Below are 23,014 nucleotides of genomic sequence, written 5' to 3'. Positions count from 1 at the left end.
CAAAATTTCGATCATTCTTTAAACTGTTTTACAAATATACCTTTATTTCTATTTATAAAAATATGTTTTCTTTTAACGCTTGTATCTATTTCTGTCAAAGGAACTATGTCTTTGCCACAAACTCAATGCTGTAATGATATATTTCAAATCTAGATTATGTGATTAAACAGAGAAATAGTTTTAAATATCTATGGTTAAGGACATTTTGTTGCAAAGATATAGGGATTAGAAAATCAAAGTTTGTGACAAAGACTCAATTCCATTCTCTAAATCTTTATTTACTTGCTTCTATTTAGAAGATTTTGCAATGGGGCGTAGTCAGAAATTTGTCCAAGGGGGGGGGGGGGATCTTCACCTTTTAGGGGCCAAAAATCCCCTGGAAACCATTAATTTTATTTATAATTTTATTGTCTTTAAATCCTCTTAATTACTTATCTTAAATAATGTTCAAGGTCATAGTGGCAGAAATAGAACAATAAAAGGGGAAGGAGTGGGGGCACCAAACCTTCGCCCTTCTTAGGGTTAAGTTTGGTTTGGTGTAAATGAACCCTGTGTAGGGTGGACCAATATATATGTGTGGGGGGAGCTTATTAGGGTTAAGTTTGGTTTGGTGTAAANGGGGTCTTTTTTAATCGGAAATAGTTTATTCTTGATATTATCATCTATGTTCTGTATTCTGTATAAAATAAATGATACTGCACGATGACGTGAAAGTCTGTGATTATTGCATTGCCAATTTGAATCGTAGAATTATAATGATAAGTAATTTTTAACTTTTCTATAATTACGTGGTACGGAGCGCGCATGGAGTAATTTGGATAGGCCTAGGCCAGTCTTCTAGAGAAAACGCGGTAAACTGGTTTTTTGGCGGATTTATTTAAATACAACTTTTTTCTAAAAACTTTAAACTTCTTCCATGGTTAAAATTTGGTTTGGAAAAGAAAAAGAAACATCGTTTAATGATAATCGAAGTATTTTTATCAGTTGAAAAAGATATTTACTTATTCTAATTTAAACATTTTTTACCGCAATTTTGATTAGTTTTCATTAAGCACTATTTTGGCGGTATTGTATTCTAAAAATATTAAAATTTCATTTTTATAAAGTTTTTGTCCCCTATTTTTAAGCTTTTAATGAATAATGATTTTTTTTTCATTTAATAAATGTTGCAATTTGGATAATTTATATCTCAAATGCTAACTTTAAAAATTGCGCTTCGTGTAATCCATAAACCCCTATCCCGCCTAGAGCCCTAAGGGAGGGCTAAGGGAAGGCTAAGGGAAGGCTAAGGGAAGGCTAAGGGGAAGGTGAGGGGGAGGGTTAAGGGAGGATTAAGGGATGGTTAAGGGAGGGTTAAGGGAAAGGTTAAGAGGAGGGTGAAGGAAATATGAAATTTTATCTGACTTTTTATGAAAAGTTCTTAAAACAGAAAATCGAAAAAAGGTTCTTCTACCTATTTTATACTGTCTTAGCTTTGTTCAGATATTTGCAAGGGAAAAATCGCGAATTTCAGTCCAATTAGCCTGTACCGATCAAATAGTTTTGATTAGCATAAAACATTTGTTTTAACTTAGACATATTAAACATTGGTAAATGTAACCAATTAAAAATGTAAAGGAAATAAAGGTTTTATTTGAGCTGGTCTAATAAATCTCAACATTGTTATAAGTTATCTGAATTCCAAGTTTTTTAGAAATAAATTCAATTTTTCGAGAAAAAATGGACATTTTCTGAAAAAAAACTTGGAAATAAGGTATTGAGATGTATTAGACCAGCTCAATAAAACCTTTATGTATCCAGCTCAATAAAACCTTTATGTATCCAGCTCAATAAAACCTGTATGTATCCAGCTAAAAAAAAGATTTTATTTTTACATTTACAGATAATGTTTAATGTATAAGCTAAGACAAATGTCGTCAGTTACGCTAATCCTCTGGCTAATCAAAACAATTTGATCGCCAAAGGCTACTTGGACTTAAATTTGCGATTTTTTCCCTGCAAAAATCTAAATGAAGACAGTAAAAAAGGGATAGCAGACCATTTTTTTCAATTTTCGGTTTAAAAGTACCCTTTTTAAAGGACTTTTTAGGAGCAACTCCAAAATCCTGGGAGCAATCCAAAACCCTGTGAGCAATTCTAAAACCCTGAGAGCAGCCATCCCTCCCTCGGTGAAGGGGAGGCTAAAGGAGGATTAAAGTGAAGGAACAAATTTCCCAAATTTATTGATACTGTACTTTGTTAACCCCGGTCCATGGCGTTTAAAAGAATAAGGCGCCAGGGATACCTTGCAATCAAATGAATGGTATTTAACTAAATACTGCAAAAATAGAAAAATAGAAAAATATAATGATAAAGTTAAATTAACGAAATGCAAAAGTATCAAGCAAGGGTGATCGAATGGGAAGTAAGGTGTAGGGGGGGGGGGGGGGGGAAGGGAAAGGAAAAAATCGTTTTGCGAAAATTTCGCATTTTCAGCGAAAAAAAAATGTTCGCGAACATTTTCGAATTTTTTGCATAAAATTTTGCGAAAAAATAATGCGAAAATTTCGCGAAAAAATAATGTGAAAATTTCGCGAAAATTTAAAAGTTTTTTTCTTGTAATTGGCTGGCTCATAGTTATGAGTGAACGGACAGAAACTTAAAAAGATAGCTAGAGAAATCAAATTCTCTTCATCAAACATTTATTAAAGTTAAAGTAGAGAAATTATAAATATGACATAATAACACTTTAAATATTGAGCTATCAGAGCAGAGAATTCCATAAGTTTTTTTGCGCAATTAATTGTTGCAGCTATAACACTTTTTCCGAAAATATTTTCACGAAATTTGCGCATTTCGAGAAAATAATTTTATGAAATTTTCGCATTTTGCATGTTCGCAAAACATTTATCCGCGAAATTTTTTTCTCGCGAAATTTCGCATCGATTTCGCATTTTTCGCATTTTTTTCGCATTTTTTCGCAAAACGGTTCGTTCGCTGCAAATCCTAGAGGGAATAGAAGGAGATGGTTGAGAGAGGGTAAAAGGAGATGGTTAAGAAGTTGTTGGGGGGGGGGCGTAGAGTTAGGTTGTTAGATTGGGAGGAAAGGAAAGGGGAGGGAGAGAAGGAGGGGGAGGGGTTGGTACTATGGGGAGGGGTTGGGACTATGAGTGACAATATCTAGGGAAGAAAACTTTAGTCCCGGTTATTATTGGTTATTATGAGACCTGAGTTCTCCACCTTTGCTCCTAAACCTATCAAAACCTGTCTAGATCATTTTCACTAATCAAACATTAGTTTTCTAAAACAGGATGGCACCCCTCCCCCCCTTCCTCCCCACCCTCTCCTGATATTCATATTTTATATTTATAAATTTTATGTAGATATAACCATAGATGTACTTTTAAAGTTCAAAGAGATTCTTACAATAGACGACTAGCTTTCTCATGCCAGACCAGTGCCATTTCCCTTCCCTGATTTGCATCCAACAAACTTAAAAAGAACCGATAGCGCCCAAAATGGCCAACTTACATAACCCCAGAGAAGGTTTACGGAACATCAGAATTTAAAAAACTGCCTCAAATTATTTGTTGTAAATCTACGAAAAAAAATTAATAAAAGAGCAAAATTTTAAAGTAAGAATCAAAGATGGGCGCCCTGGAAGCCTAACACAATAAAACTAAGTGGAACAAGGACTATGAGATCTATTATTAAATTCTCTAAAACAGTTCATACATTGGACTATTTTAATCTTAACAATCGTTTTCCTCTTCCACACTATTAAGGGTCCCAATGTATGCATAACAATCAGGGGTGAAATTACAAAAACTATATCGTAGATAAAAAAACAAGCTGACATATATCCGGTAGTACCTGAAATTTTTAAGTATAAGAGAATTGCATTTTTCAAAAGGAAAAATGAATCTAAAATGAATCCCTGTATTCTCTTATGTTAATGAATCTAAGATCAAAGATTAATATTATTTTCTCCCTGGACAAGAGGGGCGCATTTTGGTGGAGGGGGGGGGGGCAAAACTTTGTAATTGATTTATAAATAATTGTTTAATTGTCCAAACTTAGGTAATTCATGCCGGAATAATTAGAAATAATTTGATAATTGCTCAAGTTTTCCCACATTTGTATTCTGTCCGATCACCTGCACTGTAGGCTTAATTGTATCTATTTTCGACGAAATTAAAAAATCGATTTTTTTCATACTTGACCAACTTGTCAAATGTAAGCTAAACATTTTTTTCCGAAAAAGGTTTTGATTCGATTAATTTAGATTTTAGTTAACCCTAGTTGTGGTCTCATTGATCAACAGGAATATTCATAAAGCCTCCATCTATACTATATACTGTTCATTAAACGACATGACGAATCATTTAAAATCAATAAACTGAGCCCTATTATATTCTTATTAGAAAATTATTTAATTAAGACTAATTAAAACTTCTTTTCTTTTTAATTAATTCAATTGTCTTTTAAATTAAATGTCAAATCATAAATTTCAGGTCACATTATGAAATTTATAAATTGGCCTAATTTCAGGAAAAACGTGCGCAAGAGACAAATGCCTCGATTAATCGAAAAGAAGAAGAAATTTAATAGTGTAATAGTAAATAAGCTTGGCTTTAAAAAACTGAAATTTTTTAATTAAAGGGAGTGACCGGCTATGTAAGGTAGTTGAACTGAGTATGCTGTGTTGTGGAAAACTTCTTTCGGATTCATTTGAGACATATTAAACTGTTTAGAGATCTGTAAATCCTGAGTTTGAGCGCAAATTCGACGCTCAAAACTCCTACTTGGGTGTTGGTACGTTTTAATTTCAGAATTAGTTTTTTTAATTATTAAATAACGACAACGAAAAATAAAGTATAAATTATACAGTAATTTAATTAGATGGTTAGGAACATATTTCTCAAAAGAAATTTGTCAATAAATCAATGATAAAATCGATTATTTCGTTTTCATTGTTATATTGAATTTCTTATTTTCTTTGAATTTATTTGCAGATTTCTTCAAATTCTTCAAATGTCGTCTTTTCAATAATAATTCTAGAAATCTGCAGAAAATCTTTTAAATAATGAGAAACCAGAATAATGAGAAAATAGAAACTAATAATTGAACAAGATTACTTATTTTCGATGATAAGATTAATTTTTATTTTCTCAACATGTTCCTATACATGACGTCTGTAGTTTATTGTAGAACTTTTTTACATCTTATGTCATTGTTATTTAATAATTTAAAAAACTAATTCTCTCCTTTCTTTTTTCAGTCTCTCCTTTCTTTCTTCCGTCTCTACTCTCACCTTTTTCTTTCTTCTGTCTCTCCTTTCTTTTTTCCGTCTCTTCTTTCTTTCTTCCGTCTCTCCTTTCTTTCTTCTGTCTCTCCTTTCTTTCTTCCGTCCCTCCTTTCTTTCTTCCGTCTCTTCTTTCTTTCTTCTGTCCCTCCTTTCTTTCTTCCGTCTCTCTCTTTCTTCCGTCCCTCCTTTCTTTCTTCCGTCTCTCCTTTCTTTCTTTTGTCCCTCCTTTCTTTCTTCCGTCTCTCCTTTCTTTCTTCCGTCCCACCTTTCCTTTCTTCCGTCTCTCCTTTCTTTCTTCCGTCCCTCCTTTCTTTCTTCCGTCTCTACTTTCTTTCTTCCGTCTCTCCTTTCTTTTTTTCCGTCTCTTCTTTCTTTCTTCCGTCTCTCCTTTCTTTCTTCTGGCTCTCCTTTCTTTCTTCCGTCCCTCCTTTCTTTCTTCCGTCTCTCCTTTCTTTCTTTTTTCCCTCCTTTCTTTCTTCCGTCTCTCCTTTCTTTCTTCCGTCCCTCCTTTCTTTCTTCCGTCTCTCCTTTCTTTCTTCCGTCCCTCCTTTCTTTCTTCCGTCTCTCCTTACTTTCTTCCGTCTCTCCTTTCTTTCTTCCGTCTCTCCTTTCTTTTTTCCGTCTCTCCTTTCTTTTTTCCGTCTCTTCTTTCTTTCTTCTGTCCCTCCTTTCTTTCTTCCGTCTCTCCTTTCTTTCTTCTGCCCCTCCTTTCTTTCTTCCGTCACTCCTTTCTTTCTTCCGTCTCTCCTTTCTTTCTTCCGTCTCCCCCCCTGTTCCTCTTTAAAAGTATATGAAATTAAAAACACTTCTTACAACCTTTATGAAATTAATTTATTTCTAATTTTTTTAATTTAAAAACCTTAAAACATTTTATATCTGATGTAAGTCTCAACCTACGTCAAAGTCTTCATCTTTTTAAATACTTTTTAATCAACTTTATTTTTTTTACCTTTTCATTCATTTAACCGTTAATCATTTTTTCCAACCTTGAAAATTCAAGTACAATTAGTGTAGTACGTACAGAAGAGTTTCCAATTTATTCCAGACATAGAGAATAGAATATATAGAGAGGAATTAAAAGAATCTCTCAGTATGAATTTGTTCAGTCCCTTTCAGCCTGAAAGGGAGTTCAAAGTGTACAAATCATGTAAATGTTCACAAATTATATGCAGTAGAGTACATTAATACAGTATGTTCCCTAGACTATCCATTTCAATTTCGAATTTTTTAAACTGTTAAATAAACTTTATAATGAATTAGATGAATAAAAACATCATTTGATTTAAAGTTTTAACGGAAAATCATCGTTTGTAAAGTGGAAGGCATAGAGTCTATGTGAAATGATCATTGGTCAATTATGAAACCAGCCTAATTCATAATTTGGTTTTCTTTTAACAATAATTTTAGATTTTCTATAAAATGATTTCCAGGGCCTAACAGGTTATATAGCATAAATATGTGAAGTACACCTGCAGTATGGAAACAGTACAACAAAATGGCCGTTTTACACTTTTTTCCAGTAAATTCCTCTCTATATAATCTATTTTCTATGATTCCAGATCAATTTGGATTTCTCTTCGAATCTACTGATTTATCTATGAATCTACTGATTTATCTACGAATCTACTGATTTATCTACGAATCTACTGATTTATCTACGAATCAACTGATTTATCTATAATAAATCTACTGATTTATCTATGAATCTACTGATTTATCTATAAATCTACTGATTTATTTACGAATCTAATCATTTATCTATGAATCTACTAATTCTATTTATCTATATATCTATTTATTTATTCTTTCTTTCTCTCTTTCTCTTTCTCTCTTTCTCTTTCTCTCTTTCTCTACGTTCTCTTTCTCTCTTTCTCTCTTTCTCTTTCTCTCTTTCTCTCTTTCTCTTTCGCTCTTTCTCTCTTTCTCTTTCTCTCTTTCTCTCTTTCTCTCTTTCTCTCTTTCTCTCTTTCTCTCTTTCTCTCTCTTTCTCTTCCTCTCTTTCTCTTCCTTTCTTTCTCTCTTTCTCTCTTTCTCTTTCTCTCTCTCTTTCTCTCCCAGGCTCTTATTATAATTGTGTAATTATTTGAGTAAGGTAAATAAACTGTCAATATGTGTACCCTCGTATCAGGGGCGTAGGCAACCTCCCCCCCCCCCCTTGGCGCCAGGGGGGGGGGGGGGCTGGGGCGTGGGGAACAGCTTGTCTTACTTTATTAAGTAAAAAAAACTGTCTCATTTTTTAAGATGTTTCCACACCCCTGGTCGGTATTATGATTTGAAATTAAACAATCAATATAATAACTGTTATGACAGCTTTGACAGTTGTGAAGGGATAATTAGTTGTTCATCATCTCAGCATAGTCCTTATACCAGACAGTGTTTATATTAGTTCTTATACCAGACCAATCCTAATCCCAGACAGTGTTTATATTAGTTCTAATACCAGACCAATCCTAATTCCAGAGTTTATTCTAGTCCTTATACCAGACAGTGTCTATATTAGTTCTTATACCAGACCAATCCTATTCCCAGAGTTTATACTAGTTATTATACCAGCCAGAGTTTATAATAGTTCTAATACCAGACCTATCCTAATCCCAGAATTTATACTAGTTCTTATACCAGACAGTGTTTATATTAGTTCTTATACCAGACCAATCCTAATCCAAGAGTTTATACTAGTCCTTATACCAGCAGAGTTTATAATATTTTTAATACCATACCAATCCTAATCCCAGAGTTTATACTAGTCATTATACCAGACAGATTTTATATTAGTTCTAATACCAGACCAATCCTAATTCCAGAGTTTATACTAGTCCTTATACCAGACAGTGTCTATATTAGTTTTAATACCAGACCAATCCTAATCCCAGAGTTTATACTAGTTATTATACCAGCCAGAGTTTATAATAGTTCTAATACCAGACCAATTCTTATGCCAGAGTTAATACCAGTCCTTATACCAGCCAGAGTTTATAATAGTTATAATACCAGACCAATCCTAATCCCAGAGTTTATACTGGTCCTTATACCAGACAGAGTTTATATTAGTTCTGATACCAGACCAATCCTAATCCCAGAGTTTATACCAGCCCTTATACCAGACAGAGTTTATGATAGTTCTAATATCAGAGTTTATACAATCTTCTATATCTACTATATCTACTATATACTACTATATCTATAATTTATATAGCTATCTATCAATTCATTCATTTATATATCTATTCGTCTATTTATTTATGGATCTATATATCTAACTATCTATCTATTTATTCTTTCTATATGCATATCTATCAATTCTATTTATTTATATATCTGTCTATCTACATATCTATCTATCTATCTATCTATCTATCTATCTATCTATCTATTTATCCATCTATCTATATATCAATCTATCTATATCCACTCCTATACCTTCTCGTATATAGGAGTGGAAAAAAGTAATTATGCGGAGCCTTCTTATAATATATTCAGGGTAAACAATCTTTTTTTTTAAATAAAAAAATATGTATTTTTATCAAGAGTTTCTACAAAAATATTTTTTATCATTGGATATTATGATAGTTATTATTTCGCCCTGTTCAGCAGTAATACAGATATTACACTAAAACTATTCCTGGGGGAAAAATATTCTATATTTTTATTAAATATGCATTATATTCATCCCATTCATTCATTCATTCATTAATTTAGAAATTATCTAATTGTTAGTTGATATTCACTATTCATCTTAACCCTATCCCTGCTGGGGTACTTGAAAAACCGCATACGCTGCAGGGGGGGTCAATTTGACCCCCTAAATCCCATATTATATGTCCAAATATGACATATGATACATCATTAGAAAGCTCTTATGCTCTACTTTTAGAATCTGCAAAAAATCTGCAAATTTGCAAATATTTAATTTATTTTGCAAAATCCACCTATAAAGTAAAAATGTTTGCATAATTTTTTTTTTTAAATTAACTGATGTGCAAAAATGTGCAAATTTCTTTTGACGAGTTGTATGCAAATAATTTGCAAAAACTTCTTGCAAAACTTATGTCATAAGCTTTCCAAAAAACTAAAAATTATCAAAATCTGACAACTGAAACTCAGCCAAAACAAAGATTTAGTTTGTTATGGGAAAAAGTATCAATGCAGGCAGTGCGCCTGAGGACTGAGGCATTTAGTATAAAAGCCCGGTTTTAGACCTAAAGGAAGGGTTATGGGTATTTAGGAAAAGTCAGAAAATTTCAACAGCCTTAGATAAATACTTTTGAATTATGTAAAAAAAAACTACAGGAATAGAGTTAAGTATTTATCAGATTAATCCAATTCACTTATTCAACGTTAACTTCATCCTTTTTGTTGTTGTAAAACTAAGCTTTTTGGACGCTTCGCGTTAAACTGCTGCTCTTCAAAACAAAATCACAAATATATGGACCTTTTTTCCAGTCTAAATTTTTCAACTTTGACGGTCCATAACCCTTCGCTTGGGTCATATGAGTTGCCACAAAAAAAATAATAACAAAATGAAAAAGATATGGCTTGGCTGGAATATAATTGGTATGCCTTGATTGGTAAAGCTGGTTTGGTTTGGGTAGTATTCAGCTGGTTTGGTTTGGGTAGTATTCAGCTGGTTTGGTTTGGGTAGTATTCAGCTGGAATGGATAGTATACAACTGATATGATTTGGTTAGTATACAACTGGTTTGGTTTGGTTCATATACAGCTGGTTTGGCTTGTTTAGTATATATTTTGTATGGTTTGGTTTAATAAACAGCTGGTATGGTTTGGTTAGCATATAGCTGGTTTGGTTTGGTTAGTAGAAGACCAGAAGCTAAGAATGATTCTTCATTTTTCTGATTAATTAAAGAGTTTACTTAGTAGACTGTATAGTCATGAACCCTATACCATTATACCAAGAGAACCAGGGAGGATTAATTATATACAGAGTGTTCAGTTAATTACTGGAGAATCACACAAGATTAATTAATCCGCTCATTTCCATTTCTTTTTCAATAGAGAATTTTTAAGATCTTTAATTTAACTTTTGTAAGAATATTTTAAGTTATTGAATATTTAGTTTTAATTAAACGTACACTCTATTTTATATACGCTTTGAACGAGATGAAATATCAACTTAATTCTCTGTTAACAAGACAGAAGGTAAAGAGGGCTGTAGGGACATAAAGCTGTTAAGGAGGATAGGGTAGGGTAGGGTAGGGTAGGGTAGGGTAGGGTAGGGTAGGGTAGGGTAGGGTAGGGTAGGGTAGGGTAGGGTAGGGTAGGGTAGGGNTTATTTGTATACCTGAAAAAAAATGACACAAAATTCTTGATATTTTTACTTAAAGCTGGGTTATAAATATTTACTAATTTGAAATCTAGACTTACGCAAATTTGCGTTTTAATTGCGTAATTGGAGCCAAAATATTATGCGTTTACGTTGCTTACGCAATTTGGATAGCTGGGATAGACGATCGGGTAGGGTAGGGTAGGGTAGGGTAGGGTAGGGTAGGGTAGGGTAGGGTAGGGTAGGGTAGGAAAACTCTTTTAAATGGACCGCTGACGTAAATTAAGTGACCTTACATCACCGTTGAGTGACTATAACCTACCATGGCTAGATGTATTTTCATACATTTTTTCATTATTATACTTATTCATTAAAAGTATTCACTGGCAACAATTGTTAAAAGAGTCAGAGAAAAAGTTAAAATTGTATGTTTAAAAGTTTAAATTTCCCTTGCAATAGATTTGTGATGGCCGAGAATTGTCGCTTTCCAAATGGCAAAACCTTATCTGATTAAAAATGTATTATCGTTTTTCTAGGTTTAAGACAAGTGTTTGATTCTGATAATTCATATATTTTTTACTGCAGTAGAAATTTTGCAAGTCATTGCTGAGAAATCACAGTTAAAAATTATAAACATTACTATCTTATGAATCTTATTCATACTTAATTGGAAAAGCTTTTAAAGTGAATCCAGATCGTTTTTGTATTCCATCACCTGTCCTCAACTATGAACTAATGAATTAACAGGTGAAAATACATTCCTAGATAATTCAGAACTTTTGAAGCTTATCCGTAACTAATTACTCCCTTATCTCTTAGACCAAGTTCTCCTCTGATATATCCTCGCCGTACTCCTGGACAAGAATGACTGCTTCAGTTTAACGAGAGTCTGTTCATCTACACGTTCTGCGGACTGCCTGTTTTCAGATGGAAGCATGATAAGCCTGTCGAGCTGAGCTGGACCGCCTGCAGAGTAACTCCCTGCTGAGCACCAATATCCTCACCTACTCGGAGAAGTCCGTCGGAAGCTATGTTTCTCTAAACCGGGACTGCTGCTCTTGATCAGATAAAGGTGAAGATTGAATATGAAACTGCTCCCAAGATGAGATCTAATGTTAACCTAATCTTATTTAGATCCCATCAATATCCTCACCTCCTCTTGGAGGAGTCCCGTCGGAAGCACCTCTGTTCCTCTAAACCGGGACTGCTGCTATTAAGCAGAAAAAGATGAAGATTAAATATGAAGCTGCTCTCAAGATGAGATCTAATGTCTAACTTAATCTTATTTAGATCTCATCATTGTCCTCGAGATTAAGATCTGATGTTTAACTCAACCTTATTCGGATCCAATCATCATCTTCACTACCTCCCTATTGGAGAAGTCCTGTCGGAAGCATCTCCTCTGCTTCTCTAAACCAGGACTGCTGCTATTAATCAGATAAAGGTATATAATCAAGTTTTGTGTGATCTTTGTGAACAATTAAAGACGAAAATCCTCTAACACATGATAAGCCTTCATATAAACTCATCTTATTATTTCTAGTTATGTATAAGAGACAGCTGGTAACGATCATCCAACTCTAGAGCTATTAAATTCTCCGGCCTAATCAACTTTGTAAGTGTTACCTTAATTCATATATATTTGTTACAATTTATTCACACTTAGCACACCTGGAGCAAATTTTAATTTAAACTTGGCTAATTTTATTTATTTAAATCATTCTAATACTAATTTAATATTTATGCAACCCGTAACTGATGTATTGTTTTTCAGTTCACGGGTCTCAGCTCTGTAACGATATACCTGAAATACAGAATATAAGAAACTCAAGTGTATTAAAGAGGTGTGCATGGAGAAGTGATGTTGCCCCATCATTTTAATAGCCAAATAATACCTGTGGATCTAGGTATCGTATTTAGGGAAAATGCTGAAATTCCCGAAACGGTCACATAGACATTGTCAATTAATAATCATTACATCTATAAAAACTTAAATCTGAGTTTGATTGGCTTTTAAATTAAGATCAGAATTTTGGAATGGGTATTCACGAAGACGACATTGTACCTGCACCATACAGGTATAAACATAAAGTTTGAAGTTTATTAAATTAAAAAATCACTAAAACTGGATGAAAGATAAACTTGTTGGAACATAACATATAGTAAAATGTAGATTTTTTTCAAGGTAATCAAATTTTTTACGTACCTTTAAAGTATCTTATACTTATGCCTGATATTCAAGAAGCCAAATGATTTGAATTTACATAACAAATTTTGCCTCCCCCTAGGATTTACAGAACAATCATTTACAATAGAAAATAAATTTCTGCCAAGAACTGTGTTAAGGTCATTTTTACATAAATTAGAAAGAAATCTAATGCAAAGCTTAGAACTTGCTTCAATAGTCTCATAGAAAGTCACACATCTGCTAGCTAACATAGTTTTTTACATGTAAACATTGTGAAATACTTTTAATCAAGTACCTATGCGTATCTCTAGGTACATAAAAAAGAATTCTAATAGCAGTATTCCATGATGTATACAATTTTGAAACAAATTGGAAATTCAAGTCCCAAATACTAGATCCATAAAAACTACAACAATAAATATTATACAGTTTCAAAATAACATCATGACTGTTAAAATAAAATTCTTGGTTAAGGGAATGAATTTTTGAAATGAAAATAGCTCGTTTTTTATTGCAATCTATTGCAGAACATTTCCTAATATTCGTTCGAAATTTAAGACGTTTACAAATGGTAAAGGTAATTCATTCAATAAAATTGGGGTTATTTCATTATAATTAATCCTTTCTTTAGAAAAAATAAGGCATTTAGTTTTACATTTTTCGATTTGAATATTTGTACTAAATTTAAGTTTAGTAGCTTTGGCTACATTTACATTTACATACTAGTTTTTGGTTGCATACTAGTTTTTGGTTGCATACTAGTTATTGGTTGCATGCTAGTTCTTGGTTGCATGAAAGTTTTAATTATATACTAGTACTGGTTACATACTAGTTTTTGGTTGCATAATAGTTTTTGGTTGCAAACTAGTTATTGGTTGCATACTAGTTATTGGTTACACTAGGTTTTGGATGGAAACTAGTTATTGGTTGCATACTAGTTCTTGGTTTCATAAAAGTTTTAATTATGTACTAGCACTAGTTGCATATGAGTTATTTTTTGCATACGAGTTATTGGTTGCAAACTAGTTATTGGTTTCACTAGGTTTTGGTTGGAAACTAGTTATTGGTTGCATAAAAGTTTTAACTATATACTAGTATTGGTTGCATACGAGTTATTGGTTGCATACTAGTTATTGATTGCATACTAGTTATTGGTTACACTAGGTTTTGGTTGGAAACTAGTTATTGGTTGCATACTAGTTCTTGGTTGCATAAAAGTTTTAACTATATACTAGTATTGGTGCATACGAGTTATTGGTTGCAAACTAGTTATTGGTTACACTAGGTTTTGGTTACACTGGGTTTTGGTTGGAAACTAGTTATTGGTCGCATACTAGCTAAATATTGAATTATTTACTTTAAGGATCCAATAATTGTATCTTAAGAGGAAACATAAAAATCGTTCTCTAGGAATATACCTAACTTTCTAAATTACGACCTGATGCCGCAAAACTTTGATATTTCAAACTATGATTTCTGTAAGATCCAAAAGTTTTCTAAAAATCAATCACTAAACTTTAGCACAGTCCCTGAGTTCATTGTAAAATATAGAATTTTGTGTATTCTGAGTACAAATTCTCTAATGGTCTTAACTTACCCCTTCTAAAGTCAAAGTATGAAATATCAAAGATTTACACTATTAGGTTGCCATTATAGAGGTACATAACATTAGAATTATGTTAAGTTGAAATAGAGTCTTTTTTCGGTTTCTTTTTGCCGAGAACCAAAATCTATTTAATAGGAAGATCAACTTCTTTAATATTGTTACAAAAAATGTGTACAATTAACTAATAAATGCACTCATTTATTTTAATTGGTCTGAATTTACACAGCAAAACTGTTTTGTCTCAAGTCCAGAATATTTAAAGTTATAAATTTTTTCTAAAAGTCTTCTTCTTATTCCAGAGATTTTTGTTCCTTTCTGTATCACCTGAAATAATTTAATCTACTCTCTGGTTCTAAAAACAAAAACAATCAAAAAAAAATGTATATTTTTATTTTTCAACCTTGTACACGTGAAGGAGTTGTGGTTAGAGCCTCCCAGGGAACGTTTTCTTCTGAGGCTAAAATTTAGAACATTTTTAAAAGTATTTTTTAACAATAACTGACACAAATAAATAGGCTGAAAAAGAAAGGAACCATGATTTTATTTATTAATTTGTTTTTACATCTAAACACAAATTTATAGTTACTTGTTTTTAAGTTTTTACCTCTAAACCCAGGTATTTAAGTATCCCTTTATTAGTTTCTACCTCTAAACCCAAGTTTGATAGTATTTATTTATTAGTTTCTGCCTCTTAACACAGGTTTAATAATATCTCTTTATTAGTTTCTACCTCTTAAACAGTTTTAATGATATCTATTTATTAGTTTCTACATCTTAACACAGGTTTCATAATTTTTATTTATTAGTTTCTACTTCTAAACACAGTTTCAATAATATTCATTTATTAGTTTATAACTCTGAACACAGGATTAAACGTATTTATTTATAAGTTTCTACCTCCAACCACAGATTTAACAGTATTTATTTATAAGTTTTTACCTCTAAACACAGGCTTTCTACCTATTAGGACAGGTTTTCAAGTTTGTATTTATTAGTTTCTACCACTAAACGAATGTTTATAAATATTTATTAAAAAATTCTACACCTAAACCAGGATTAAATTAAGCATTTTTTTTTAAGTTTATAACTCTAACAATATTTATTTTTAAGTTTCTAACTCTAAACCCATGTGGTTGGCCAAAAGAGAATTAATATACTGTTTATATCTGTTTACTCACGTATCTCTGGTTTATTTTCTGAGTATACAATTCTCTTTTGGCCTCACCTTACAGCCTCACCTTTCAAACTTACCCTGACGTCCTTACCTTGTCTAAACACTGGTCTAATTAATGCATTTTATGTGTTTAACTTACCCTTTTTAAGCACTGGTGTATCTAATGCATTGTACATGTTTAACTTACCTTGTCTAAACACTGGTCTAATTAATACATTTTATGTGTTTAACTTACCCTTTTTAAACACTGGTGTATCTAATGCATTGTATGTGTTTAACTTACCTTGTCTTAACACTGGTCTATCTAATGCATTGTACGTGTTTAACTTACCTTGTTTAAGCACTGGTGTATCTAATGCATTTTATGTGTTTAACTTACCCTTTTTAAACACTGGTGTATCTAATGCATTGTACGTGTTTAACTTACCTTGTATAAACACTGGTCTAATTAATGCATTTTATGCATTTAACTTACCTTGTCTAAACACTGGTGTATCTAATGCATTGTACGTGTTTAACTTACCTTGTTTAAACACTGGTGTATCTAATGCATTTTATGTGTTTAACTTACCCTGTTTAAACACTGGTGTATCTAATGCATTGTACGTGTTTAACTGGGGAAATATTTTGGATGTATCGATGTGAACATTTCTTGTGTCAGTCCTAAACATTTTCCTGTATTATTCTGCACCCCTGGTCATAAGAGTTCTTAAACAAAAAGCCACCATCTTTAGATTCTGACCAGCTAAATTAATTATTGGGGTCAATCAGATTCTAATTGTGATATTAATTTTTGCCTAAAGAGAGGGGCAATTGTTTGTAGAAAAGTAAAAAAAATGTAGAACAGCTATGGACCAATACTTTTTGACCTTTGTCCAAAAAAACTCAGGGGGGGGGGGTATCCAAGTGGAATTAATGTTTATAAAAAATAAAGAAATCGATTATTGAAATTCCATATTTTTACCTTTCACTGATAACTCTTAAAACTGCTGATACAACAAGATTTTCATTTACCTTGAACAAATCAAATTTTAATTAATGTAATATGGTAATTACGTTTATCTTGAACAAATAAAATTCTAATTAATGTAATATGGCAATTACATTTACCTTGAACAAATAAAATTCTAATTAATGTAATATGGTAATTACATTTATCTGGAACAAATTAAATTCTAATTAATGTAATATGGCAATTACATTTACCTTGAACAATTCAAATTCTAATTAATGTAAAATGGCAATTACATTTACCTTAAACAAATCAAATTCTAATCAATGTAATATAGTAACTACATTTACGTTTTAAGTGCATTATATATAAAACAAATAAAAAATATTATAAGATATTAACTTTATACGAAAAATAATTGATTACTATAGGTTGAACGATCTGAATGATTTGATTGAATTTAGATTGATTTTTTTACGATCCGAGTCGTTATTGCAACTTTCGGATTTTTTATGGACTCTGTGTTCAGTAGAAGTCGTTTTTAAAAATTTTCTCCTTCTAGATTGAAGTAACATTAGAAGCGATAAAAAGCGATTATTTTTTACCGTAAGTTTATACCCCATTTCATTTTTTGCAAACACTCCCTTTAAAAAAGACGTATTTTTAGGTATGCAAAATTTTTTATTAATTCCTGCTTATCAAAAATATGTTTATGCAGGTTCACAAAGAAATGTCATTCATTCTCAGAAAAATTAGAATCAATGGCCAGAAATACAAATTCTTAAGATAGTACCATTGAATCTAGAGGTGTAATAAATATCCATTTGTAATAATTATTGTGCAATACAATATTCTGTAAATTTATAGTATTTTGTATTTAAAAAAACATTATTCATATAAACTGTGTTTTAATGAATATATAGCATGATTAGCCCCTTTTAATACGTTCATTCAACTTATAAACATGTATGGAGATAGCTTTATCACGTTATATCTATCCTCGCTAATCCTAAACATATGCACATCTAAATGCTCCTATTTCAACTGTACTAGGTAATAAGTAACATAATTGCCCTAATCTTGTGATATAGATAACAAAGTAGGAATTGTAATTACCTTTATTAAATTTAACTTGTAGCATAAAACTCTCAAATACATTTAGATAGAATCAAAACTGGTTTCATTACAGTGTAGAGTAATTTGGGTTTGTTGAAACATATGAATTAAGATTGTGCCCTGAGTATTGGCATTGATAAATTGATTACTAGTGTCTGTATTGACATTGATAGCTAACATGATCGTGCCTAGTGTAGCGGTGTTGATAGTTCACGGGATTGTAGCTGTGTGGATTGTGTCCTGTTTGAGACATTGATTAATTGATTGCTAGTGTCCGTATTGACACTGATAGCTAACAAGATTGCGCCCTGTGTTAGTGGCGTTGATAGTTCACAGGATTGTAGCCGTGTGGATCGTGTACTTTTTGATATTCATAGCCAATATAAATTGATAAGCTATGCTTGTGTCCTTGTGTGGCATTTAGAGCCAGGTGGGTTGTATCCTAGTTGATAATAACTTGTTGGATAGCTATGTTTGTACCCTTGTGTGGTATTTAGAGCCAGCTGGGTTGTATCCTGCAACTTGGATAGTGTACTGGTGGTACCTGGACTGATACAGTTTGGGACGAACTTTTAAGAGTACTAGAGAAGGACTTAAAATTATAAGGGGCTGTGTCTTGTCCAAGCCTTTAAATCTCATTTATCTTCAGTGTCTAGATATTTTTATATTAACTATTAAAAAAACATTTAGAATTTCGTCCAAAATTTAAAACACTTCATGTCGTGCCAAAATAAAAGTATTATTGGTAGCTTGTGCACTTGTCTTGCTACATTGTTTTTTTCTATATATGCTATTTGACAAAGTTTAAGTAAAAAAAGTCCTAGGAATTTCATATTTTTAGGAGAAAATCTAGGAACCAATTTAACTTGCACTAAGCTCTAGTATACACTACAGTGAGAACCAGAAAACTCAGTATTAGGAAGACAACTTTAAGATTAAAGTTGTCAATAGTAGTCCAATGAGTAAATTAGACACAGAAATTGTGCAGCGTAGGTTCATTTGATTGAAAAAGTGATTAAATAAGTCACAAGGTAAACTATTGGCTGTGGACCAGCATCAAATAATTTAATCATTGCATTAATGTCGTCTTCCTATTCCACAGTTTTCTGGTTCTCACTGTAACAGCTAGTATATATGGTTTTAATGAAATCTTAATTGATTAGGTATTACCTTTTTTTGCTCGTTTTTTTCAATGAAAGAAAGCAAATATTGTAAAATTGAAAATGTTTCCAAACTGTGGCTAACTTCTTTCGATGTTTCCAGACCAGTAAAAAGTTCAACAACAACGTCAAAAGATTCTTTGTAATCCGTTCCAAAATCGCTGCATCCCTGCATCATGGATTAATTAAATTAACAAATAGGACACTTGATGTCGTCTTTGGAGTTTTTTCTTTCAAAATGATCCTCTGGCAGAATTTTAAAGGAGTTACAAACAAACACTCTCTCTCTGTCTTGTAATTCTTCGCTGACTGCGCGTAACTCTTTTGGGCTACTGCCTTAAGGTTATCAATATTCTTCAAAAAGTCATTAACCCTATACCAGTTAGGATTTTGTGTTTTATATTGGAATCCCCCACCATTGGAATTCCCTCTTAGGGAGAGGAAATGTGAGTATGTTAGGCCCCTAATTTTCCCCCTAAAGTTCTCGACGCGCGTTGTTGCTGTGCAATTTAAAACACTTTAAAAAGTACTCTGGAAAAATTTTAAAACAATATTTTTAATTTAACAAATACAATCAAATCAAATTTGACCTGTTTGCAGGGAAGTGTTTTTATTATATTCCACATGCGTTCAGCAACTTTTTCTTCCTTGTTCATGATTGTATTCGAGCGTAAACCTTTTTTCAAGCAAAGTTTTTGTTTTAAAAATAAGATTTTTAATTATTTAAAACTGTTTTTATTTAAATATAAATTGATTACTGTGCAGAACTGTATTACCCATAGATAAAGATAGATTGCGCATAACAATACAATTTTTCATCTTGAAAGATATACAAGTACAGAGATGTTTTAAAGATATTCCTATTTATAGATTAACTAGGTAGGTTGTGAACATTTGCTGTTCTTATCTCATTGAGTACATGTGGTGTACATGAGTTCTGTAGAGAGAAATTTAAGTTAGTTTAGTCCTTTACATGTCCTTTAATTCTCGTCCATATGATATATTCTCAGTGAAATGATTTGATATTCTCAAAATAAAATTCACTCCTGAGTGGTTTAATAATTATGAAATCCATTAAAACACCAAACCACACCGCTTATCAATGAAGTACACTTTGACCCCTAGAAGTATGAGTTCGCGAACTGTACAATTCTTGGTGATTTTCAGGGAACATGAATATAGGGAAAGGAAATGGTGCTGGTCCTGCAAGAGAAAGCCAGTCGCACTGCTTTGCAGACCACTACAGTAAACTTACAAACACTCTTCTGGTACAGACACACAACATGACTACAGTCAAGGAAATTGTAGAACAATGTCGTCGATTATAATTAAACTTGAATAACGAGTAGTTTATTGTAAACTTTAATCAAATTATATTCTTTGCATGAAAATTTGGCATTACAGTGTTGACTTAAATATGTAAATAATATATTACATGTATATTAAACTTATTTCTAAGTAAACAATTAACAATAAACAAATGTACTCTCCTAGGCTGTACAAATACCGAGATTCTTACGCACTATATAAACCTACAGTACACACCTTCGGTACTTTAAACTGACACACACTCTTTTGGTACAGACACACACACATGACGTTTCCGCCCCCTGGTGATTTTGCGTACATAAGCTATCTATGCTTATTTATTTATCTATGGTATTATCTTTAAAAAAAAAACTTTAATATTTAAACAAGTTCTTTTGCATTTATTAAGTTTAAAGATAGTAATACATCACCACGTTTCCGCAACGCCTTGTTCCTTGGGCTAAAGATCTTAGTTATTGCTTGTTCAAAATTTTTTGCTTCTTCATCATCTTGTGCTGATATTATTGCTAAAATTATGGAAAAACTCCACTTTAAAAAAGAATTTTTATAATTTTCGCAAAAGTTAAAATTAAATTAATATACTAAAAGAATAAATGAACAGTACGCAAAACTATTACTCATTTAAATTCTTCATTCAAAATTTTTGTTAAAAGGAACTGAGTCTTTGTCATAAACTCTGATTTTATAATTCTAATATCTTGTATTAATGGAATAAAAAATTAAAAGGTTGCAAAAATATATGTGAATAAAAAATTTAATTAGTGACTCAATTCATATCAATTTTTTTGCAAACACTTGAAAAGAAAAGTTATGATGAAAATTTGTGATATCCATGTAATTTATTTTTTTGCAAAAAAAGAAAGTATTATGCTTACCAGAATGTACAAACACTATAAGCACTACAATTAAAAACACATTTAATATGTTTAAGCAAAACATCAAATATATATGCTAAGTAAATCAAATAATCATTCCACTGCTAAAATAATAAAAAATTTTAGTTTAATGGAATTATATTTATAGAAATATTATGACAATTTAATTTTTAATTGCATGTATTTTCATTGAATAATTATCTTGTTATTCTATGAACAAGAATATTTAAAACTTTTTTAAGTATCAGAACGTAAAGATTTAAACACTAGTCAATTGTAGGGTGTAAAGGTAATTTCAATTTAAAAAAAAAATGTATCATTTAAAGTTTCTTCCAGATACCTTTGGTAAAAGATTCATAATGAGAACTAAGCATTTTGTGTACCGCCTGTAGATATAATTGAGGATCTTAGTTTTGCCCCAGCTTCACCGTATACAATTTATATAAATAATTTGTTCTCCGTTGTTTAGACAATGGCTCATAAAAATCACAATTGAAAGGTCTGACTTATGAAATAGATACAAAGTTTTTTCTTCAAACAAAATATTGACAATATTATCTTGAGCCAAAATTTATTAAAAATGGCCAAAATTTTCGGTTTAAACCCTTAAATGTGTTTTTAAGAGTAATTTTCTAAAAAAACAGGTATACGGCATTGATTATAGAAATGTTTGAAAATAGTTTGGCCCAGCTCCGAGTTTGTGTAAAAGTTTAAATTTCTGAACAGTTAAAAAATTATAACATTGTGATTCAATCCAAAGTAAAAAAAAAAACATTAAAATCAAACAATAATTAATTTTAAAAAAACTGGAATTTTCGGTCAAAAATTGTTTTTCCAATTGGTTTTAGTTTGAAAAAGTTATGTACAATATTCATAATGTAGATTACAGTTAATACTTAATGTCTTTATTAAATAGAGATATTGTTTTTAAAAGTATACACAATTTAAAATTTTAGTTTATCTTTGAATATAAATATATCTTAAAATTAGATATTTGATACTTTTATGACTAAATAGCTGCATTCTAAATTAAAAAGTCGTAATTAAGCAATAAAAATTCTGGTGGTAATCTGGTGAAAAAGTTGGATGGCACCCAATTAGGCGACAAAAAATCGCTTAACATAAATTGCTTATTTTTTAAAAAAATTGCTTTGTTTCAACAAAAAAAATTACTTAAATTGCAGAAGAAGTTAGTGACTATCAAATAAGCAACACAAAATTGTTTATTTTCAACAAAAAATCGCTTATTTTTAACACAAAAACGCTTATTTTGTACGAAATCGCTTCTTTTAAAAAAATCGTTTTAATTCAAACACAAGTTCTCTTATATTAAAAAACTTTTTTAATGTCAACAAAAAAATCATTTTAATTTAACCAAAAAATCTCTTATATTTAGAAAAAAATCTCTAAACAAAAAGCGCACTTATTTTTAACCAAAACATCTTTATAGTTAACCAAAAAATTATTTATTTTTTACAAAATGTTTATTTTTTACAGTACATAAAGAATTGTACAATATGTTGTTTAATTTCTCAAACTTTTTAGTTTAAAAGTTGAAAAATTTGAAAGTTATATAATAAAGGCAACACTTTAAATCTTTTTAGTTTAGTTGGATCCTGGATCTGAATCCTGATCCGCAAAATTATGTGGATCCACAGATCCGGATCCAAGGGGTAAAATATCAACCAAAAACTGCAAAAAAAAAACTTGTTTACTCCTAAAACCCGTATCTGAACTATTGAAAAAAGAGAGATTATAAAAATTTTCTTGATTTCTTAATTTTTAGCATAAAAATAAGTGAAAAAAATAAGACAAAAACTTAGAAATTCTGCTTTAGTAAAAAATTCATTAAGTCATAAAGAAATGACTGAGATCCAGATCCATTTTTTTCTAGCGAGGATCCAGGATCCGAATCCGGATCGTCATGAAAATTAAATAGATCCTAAACACTGCCTGAAATCCTACTAAAACAAATATGCTCTGATTGCCAGGGCTATAGGATCCATTTAATTTTGATGAGGAACTGGATCCAGGATCTGCACTGGAA

General features: G+C 31.3%; 1 protein-coding gene across 1 annotated transcript; it reads right to left on the bottom strand.

The window, feature by feature from the left end:
* Positions 1 to 14,543: 14,543 nt before the first annotated feature.
* On the bottom strand, positions 14,544 to 21,072 carry LOC111705947 (uncharacterized). Its single transcript, XM_023478660.1, has 8 exons — positions 20,968 to 21,072; positions 20,503 to 20,598; positions 19,354 to 19,439; positions 18,774 to 18,932; positions 16,500 to 16,549; positions 16,107 to 16,198; positions 14,762 to 14,818; positions 14,544 to 14,685 (listed from the first exon to the last, which is right to left on the bottom strand). The coding sequence occupies exons 1-8, from the start codon at positions 21,029 to 21,031 to the stop codon at positions 14,624 to 14,626; spliced, it is 666 nt and encodes a 221-aa protein (XP_023334428.1). The 5' UTR covers positions 21,032 to 21,072; the 3' UTR covers positions 14,544 to 14,623.
* Positions 21,073 to 23,014: the final 1,942 nt, after the last annotated feature.

Source organism: Eurytemora carolleeae, unplaced genomic scaffold (genome assembly GCF_000591075.1).
Source record: "Eurytemora carolleeae unplaced genomic scaffold, Eaff_2.0 scaffold689, whole genome shotgun sequence".
NCBI lineage: Eukaryota > Metazoa > Arthropoda > Copepoda > Calanoida > Temoridae > Eurytemora > Eurytemora carolleeae.
The sequence above is the reverse complement of the archived record's forward strand: the minus strand, read 5'-3'. Positions and strand labels throughout refer to the sequence as shown.

Coding starts and splice junctions, on each gene's coding strand:
- LOC111705947 (XM_023478660.1), bottom strand. CDS start 21,031: ATGTTTTGCTTAAACATATTAAATGTGTTTTTAATTGTAGTGCTTATA. Junction 16,199..16,499: donor TTAAGAGTTATCAGTGAAAG/GTAAAAATATGG, acceptor GAAAATGTTTAG/GACTGACACAAGAAATGTTC. Junction 14,686..14,761: donor AACTCCTTCACGTGTACAAG/GTTGAAAAATAA, acceptor AAATTATTTCAG/GTGATACAGAAAGGAACAAA.